The 7091-nt window shown below is 44.4% G+C and overlaps 1 protein-coding gene across 1 annotated transcript in view; it reads right to left on the reverse strand.

Annotated features, from left to right (window-relative positions):
* The window catches only part of LOC141956263 (plasminogen-like), a 28958-nt gene extending 27788 nt beyond the window's left edge, over positions 1 to 1170 (reverse strand). The window contains exon 1 of the mRNA XM_074896634.1: positions 1122 to 1170. Within this exon, the coding sequence (XP_074752735.1) occupies positions 1122 to 1170 (49 nt within the window). The remainder of the gene's footprint in view (positions 1 to 1121) is intronic.
* Positions 1171 to 7091: the final 5921 nt, after the last annotated feature.

Below are 7091 nucleotides of genomic sequence, written 5' to 3' on the forward strand. Positions count from 1 at the left end.
ATACATGATAATTGAACAGAATAATCAAAGATATGAGAGCAAACCAATTTCTTCTTTTATATATGTATCTTTCCAGAGTTGAATGGTACTATTCCAGAAGACAAAAAATAGTTTTAAGGCAGTTTTGTGGACCAAAACTTTGGAGAAAGTAAGTTAGAGCTGAAAACAAGGAGCAAATAAAAATAACTTTATCATCTGTCTTTTATAACCCACACAATCATACAATGATATGTCCCTGTTATTGTGTCATATTAAATGTCCTAGCTAGTAGAAAATCATACAAACTGTACTGATATGTCTTTAACAGTATTTTTAAAGTTATTTAAGGGCCATACAATGATATGCAATGTCAAAATATTAGAGAATATTATATCTGATTGAAATCTAATTAAAATATATATTACATGTGGTTTGTTTTCAGAATTTCTAGATGAGCTTGAAATTCATAGAAGCTTTAGTGGAACACCTATCTTCTTTTGGACTTGTAAAAAAGAATTCTATATGCATTTCTAGAAAAATTGATCTAGGTTACTGAAGGTTAAATTTCTACCTACTGCCTCCAGAAAAAAAAGGGCAGAATATTTTCTTGTGTTTGCCAACAGAAAATGTGAAATTGCTGGAATATAAAGGAGCTTTTTAATTTTAAATTTTGTTCTAAATATTTCATTTAAAAACTTTGAAAATCCTATCATAAAGGATGAAAATCAGGATCACTGTGCTCAGCAACGCTTGGCAGTAAAAACAGCTTTAGGATTTGATCCAAAACCTGCTGAAACCAGATATCTGTCTCACTGATTGCTATGGGTTTTGCAGCAGGCTTTGGGGCTGCTTTCCAAGGGTCCCCCCATTTCTGGCCATGAGGCATATTTGCAGGGAGCCTTTTGTTCCCCACACAGGCAACAAGGCTATTGGTCTTCTGGTGTCTGTAACGCACACAACACTGGAGCAACCACAACTCTTGCTTTGTTCAACAGCAACTCTCTCTGGCCAGCAAGCCCCAAATCCATCGTCATCCAGGTAAGTGGTGACACAGAGATTTGGGGACCTATCTTCACCGAATGGAGCTTGCAAGCATTTGGCCCTCATCTCACCTAGGAAAGCAGAAAGCAAAGGGGTCTTACCTGAGCTGAGCAAGAAAAGAAAGAGAAAGGCATCTTTGCTAATCCCCATTTCGGCCAAGCCGGTGGGTGCTGGAAGTTGTGTGTGTTGGCGCACAAAGTTTTATTGACTTGCACTGGAGTCAGTCCGCATCAAACAAACAAGGCAGGTAGATTAAGTTAATCATTCTCCCATGCTGTGACCCCCTTTGCTGTGGTGTGTCCATTCAAACAACCTTGAATTGGATGGATTACCAAATCAGGCTCAGTCATTTGTACTAGATGCTGGGAAATGTGAAGGCACTCTCTTGTTTCGCAGAGCATGTTTTTTTTCTCAGATTGTTTGGCCTCACTTTGCTTAGGTAAAGATGGGGATCAAGACAGTGAAAAGTACGGAAACTCAGACACAATCTAGTTCAGTCCTGTATACTCAGCTTTAGGTCACAATGGTATTTTCACTCACAGGCTTGCACTGCTTAGGTGCTTCTAATCAGAAGCAGAATTGCTTCTGATTTATGTCTTTTGTAAGCCAGTCCCTAGACCAGACCCTGATAATGCCAACTCTGTATCAGAATTTCTTTCAACAGAAAGAAATTCCTGGGGGAAAGAAGCTTCCTTCCCTAATCTGTTTCCCATTTCTGGGTTGTTTTTTGTTATTCATGACTTGGGAGGCAGTGTTCCCTTTGGTTCAGTGTATAATGTGTCATTGCTCTCCAGGCAAAGCTCCTGATATCTCAGATCTCCCCAGACCTCAGGGTGCATGCAGGGTGCCCCATGCCTTTCAGCCACACCACCTCCATCACCCCCATGGGTCTCAGCAAAGGCAAGTTAACCATTCCCAGACAGAGTACCCTCAGGAGTTTCAACTGGTTTGCCTGGCTAGTTGGTACAGTCTTCAGTTGGAGTTGCTTGGGCAGAGGAGAATCACAGCATCACAGAATCATCTAGGTTAGAAAAGACCTTAAAGATCATCCAGTCCAACCATTAACCTAACACTGACAGTTCCCAACTACACCATATGCCTAAGTGCTATGTCGACTCTACTCTTAAATATCTCCAGGGATGGGGAATCCATCACCTCCCTGGGCAGCCCATTCCAACGCCTAACAACCCCTTCTGGAAAGAAATGCTTCCTAATATCCTGTCTAAACCTTCCCGGGCACAACTTGACGCCATTCCCTCTTGTCGTGTCACTTGTTACTTGGTTAAAGAGACTCATCCCCAGCTCTCTGCAACCTCCTTTCAGGCAGCTGTAGAGGGCGATGAGGTCTCCCCTCAGCCTCCTCTTCTCCAGACTAAACACCCCCAGTTCCCTCAGCCGCTCCCCGTACGACCTGTGCTCCAGACCCTGCACCAGCTTCGTTGCCCTTCTCTGGACACGCTCGAGTCATTCAATGTCCTTTTTGTAGTGAGGGGCCCAAAACTGAACACAGGAATCGAGGGGCGGCCTCCTCAGTGCCGAGTCCATGGGTAAGATCCCTTCCCTGTCCCTGCTGGCCACGCTATTGCTGACACAAGCCAGGATGCCGTTGGCCTTCTTGGCCACCTGGGCACACTGCTGGCTCCTGTTCAGAGGCTGTCAATCACCCCCCCCAGGTCCTTCTCTGACTGGCAGCTCTCCAGCCACTCCTCCCCAAGCCTGTAGCGCTGCTGGGGGTTGTTGTGGCCCAAGGGCAGCCCCCAGCATTTGCCCTTATTGAAACTCCTGCAGTTGGCCTCAGCCCATGGCTCCAGCCTGTCCAGGTCTCTCTGCAGAGCCTCCCTACCCTCGAGCAGATCAACACTCCCACCCAACTTGGTGTCATCTGCAAACTCACTGAGGGTGTGCTCGATCCCCTCATCTAGATCATCAGTAAAGATGTTAAACAGGAGCGGCCCCAAAACCCAGCCCTGGGGGACACCACTCGTGACCGGCCGCCAACCATATTTAACTCCATTCACCACAATTCTTTGGGCCCGGTCATCCAGCCAGTTTTTTACCCAGCAAAGCGTGTGCCCATCCAAACCTCGAGCAGCAAGTTTTGCCAGGAGAATGCTGTGGGAAACGGTGTCAAAGGCCTTACTAAAGTCAAAGTAGACAACATCCACAGCCTTTCCCTCATCCAATAAGCAGGTCGCCCTGTTATAGAAGGTTTGTCAGGCAGGACCTGCCTTTCATAAACCCATGCTGACTAGGCCTGATCCCCTGGTTGCCCCTTATATGACTTTTAATGGCACTCAAGATGACCTGCTCCATGACCTTCCCTGGCACCGAGGTCAGACTGACAGGTCTATAGTTTCCTGGATCATCCTTTCTGCCTTTCTTGTAGCTGGGTGTCACATTTGCCACCCTCCAGTCCAATGGGACCTCCCCAGTCAGCCATGATTTCAGGTAAATCATGGACAGCGTCTTGGCCAGCACATCTGCCAACTCTCTCAGCACCCTTGGTTGTAATCCATCCAGTCCCACAGACCATCCAAGTGGTGCAGCAGGTCTCTGACCACCTCTTCTTCAACTGTGCTGGCCTCAATCTGCTTCCCCTCCCCATCTCCCAGCTCATGAGGCTGGTGTCCAGGGAACAGCCAGTTCCACTGCTAAAGACTGAGGCAAAGTAGTAATAGAGTATCTCAGCCTTTTCCTCATCCTTAGTTACCATGTTTCCCTCTGCATCCAGTAAGGGAAGGAGATTTTCCCTAATCCTCCTTTTGCTGTTAACAAATTTATAGAAATATTTTCTGTTATCCTTAGCAGCTGTGGCTAAGTTGAGCTCTAACTGTGCCTTGGCTCTCCTAATGTTCCCCCTGCATAACTTCACTACAACTTTATAGTCTTCCTGAGAGACCTGCCCCCTCTTCCAAAGGCAGTAGATTCTTCTTTTGTTCTTGAGATCCAGCCAAAGGTCCCTGTTTAGCCAGGCTGGTCTCCTTCCCCTCCTGCTTGTTTTTCGGCACACGGGAACAGCCTGCTCCTGTGCCTTTAAGATTTCTCTCTTGAAGTATGTCCAGCCTTCCTGGACTCCCATTTCCTTCAAGGCAGCCTCCCAAGGGATTTTGTTAGTCAGCCTTTTGAACAGGTCAAAGTCAGCTCTGCAGAAGTCTAAGGTGGCAGTTGTACTAACCCCTCTCTTTGTTTCTCCAAGGATCATCTCATCTCATCTCAATCATCTCATGACCACTGCACCCTAGACGGCCTCCAACCTTTACCTCCCCCAAAAGCTCTTCCCTGTTCACAAGAAGCAGGTCCAGGAAGGCACCTTCCCTGGTCGGCTCACTCACCAGCTGTGTGAGGAAGATATCTTCCACACATTCCAGGAACCTCTTGGATTTTTCCTTCTCTGCTGTGTTGTTTGCCCAGCAGATATCTGGGAGGTTAAAGTCCTTCACAAGAACAATGGCAAGTGACCACGAGATTTCTTCCAACTGTTTATAGAAAGCTTCATCCACCTCACTGCTTTGGTTGGGGGGTCTACAGCAGACTCCCACAGCAAGATCTGCTTTATTGGCCCTTAACCTAATCCACACACGCTCAACCCCATTATCACTATACTTGATTTCTGAGCTGTCATAGCATTCTCTTACATATAGGGCCACTTCATCACCTCTCCTTCCCTGTCTATCCCTCCTGAAGAGCTTGTAGGCATCAATTGCAGCACTCCAGTCATGTGAGGCATCCCACCACGTTTCTGTTATAACTACTATGTCATAGTTCTCCTGCTGCATCATGGCTTCAAGCTGCCCCTGTTTGTTGCTCATACTGCGTGCATTGGTATAGATGCACTTGAGATGAGCTAATGAATCCAACACCTTTTTGTGAGCATGGGCCCCAGAATGACAGAAGCAAGGTAGGAATCTCACATATTCCCCTCTGTGCTGGGAGAACGATGGTTCTGGAAAGGCTACATGCAGCAGCCACATCCCTGTGAGCACTGATGATTAGACAAGTCACCTGTGGAAAAGGCAGTGGTCAAAAGGTACAATGACTCCAGGACACAGGTGGGAAATGCACCCTGGGCTGTGGGGAGGCAGTGGGGAAGTGGTCCTTCTGCCTCATCTCTGAGGACTGCAGAGGGTTCTCAACAGGGAGCCAGTGTGTAGCTGCAGTCAGGATGGGCAGAAGAAGTGATGGCAGTAGGAAAACAGATGCTTGGTCTTGGTAATTGTTTTGTGGTCAGTTATGTCCATGTGAGATCACAAGCACAGCTCAACTGCAGTCACTACCTCAACAGTCACTTTTTGAGTATATCATTCAACCTCTACCACACCTGGCAGAGGGATGGAATTCATGTTTCTACAAGGCTTCAGAAAATCAGTGGTTGAAAGACAAAGGAAAACAAAATCTGATCTCCATAAGGACACTCATGGTGGAAGCAAACACCATTCATTTCTGCTAGGTCAGTCAGCCGGTCTGTACCCTCCAACCAGCATGTCAGCCACATGCATAGGTGAATCCTAGGAACATCCACCTTCTACATGTGGATGTGGAAGACAGGATGTCCTAATGGAACCCAGGAGTACCTCACAGAGAAATTATGGGGATATGAATGGGAAGAAGCAGGTGAGGAGGGCATGGAGGACCTGAAGATTTCCTAGTTTGATATCACAAAGAGGTGAAGAGGACATGATGAGGATATGAACTATGTGGAGCCAAACTTCTCTTTTTCTGCCACTGACAGCATTACTTGTTCTGCTCTCAGACAGCAAATGCCATAGATGTGGAAGTCTGAAGACATTTTATGTCTGCTACTAAATAGCATGGAAAAGTCACTGGGATCATTCAGATCATTTGGAAAACACTTGGATCTCATTTGAATTTTACAACAATCAAAAGTAGAGATATTTTAATGCACATTTTCTTTTAGAAACAATGGAAACCACATCTTTGCTCATGAAAACTATGCTGTAATCTTACCTGATATTGTTTGGGATTTTCTGGAGAATGTGCTGTCCTGGTAATGTCCAAAAGGGTGCAGCAGATGCCACTTTTTTGATTGGTTTGAATTTATGTAATATTAATAGGCTCAGAAGCTTTATTTTCTCAAAGCGATATTCCATGTAAGAAAGGCAGCATTCGTGTGAAATAGAAAAAATAGAATGAGAAAAAGCAAGGGGAAAAAGCCAAGTGCAACATTATCACTCCAAGATACAGAAAAACACAATCTAGTTTATGATGCAGTAAAAAATAGACGAACCTATCTGGAACAAAAAAAAACCCAAATTTTGTGAGAGCATAGTTCAGATTTCTCCTAAATTAGAAAAATGAGAAGGAGAAGAAACGGCTCCCTTAAAAAAGCAAAATAAATATAGATAAAATGAATAAATGAGTTGTGAGTTTAAACTAATGTTCTTAAATTAATTTGGAAAAACAGGTATAGAGCTGCACAGTAATGAAAACAAAAGAGACTTTGAATGTCGAGTGTCAGATTATAAAAAACTTTCATTAGGCTTTCAGCTTGGAGAAAGAGAGAATTGTACATGCTTGCTCATTCTACACCTTCACTAGGGAACATCACGCAGCTCTGCTGCACTGATTTTAAGGGTGTTTTTTCTTTAAGTGATGAACAGAGGACTTGTCAGTTAATCAAGGAGATACTTCCAGCCACTGATTCAGTAAATTCTGTTAGTGGAATATAAATATTTCTGATGAGTTCAGAGGGCTTTCAGACAAGCCTTGTATAATTCCTAATTCTTAAAATCAAGCTAAAGACTCTTGGGAGGAAAACAAATCTAGGAATAGAAAAGAAAATGAATGCATCTCCAAACAAGTGAGTGAGAAATCAAAGATCCCTCATCAAGGACAGTTCTTCTGCAAGTAAATAATAACAGAAAAATTCTTCTGAAAACTCTCTCTGTCTACTTTCCTGAAGCAAACAATGTGAGTCACAAGCTTCATGAAATACATACTAGTTATCGTTTCCACATCAGATGCAAATATGTTCCAAAGAACCAGTCTCTGAAGCACTTCATACTTTCTCTAATCCATAATTTTCCTTTCCTGGTAAAGATGCATTGATAAGA

This window comes from Athene noctua, chromosome 1, assembly GCF_965140245.1.
Source record: "Athene noctua chromosome 1, bAthNoc1.hap1.1, whole genome shotgun sequence".
Taxonomy (NCBI): domain Eukaryota; kingdom Metazoa; phylum Chordata; class Aves; order Strigiformes; family Strigidae; genus Athene; species Athene noctua.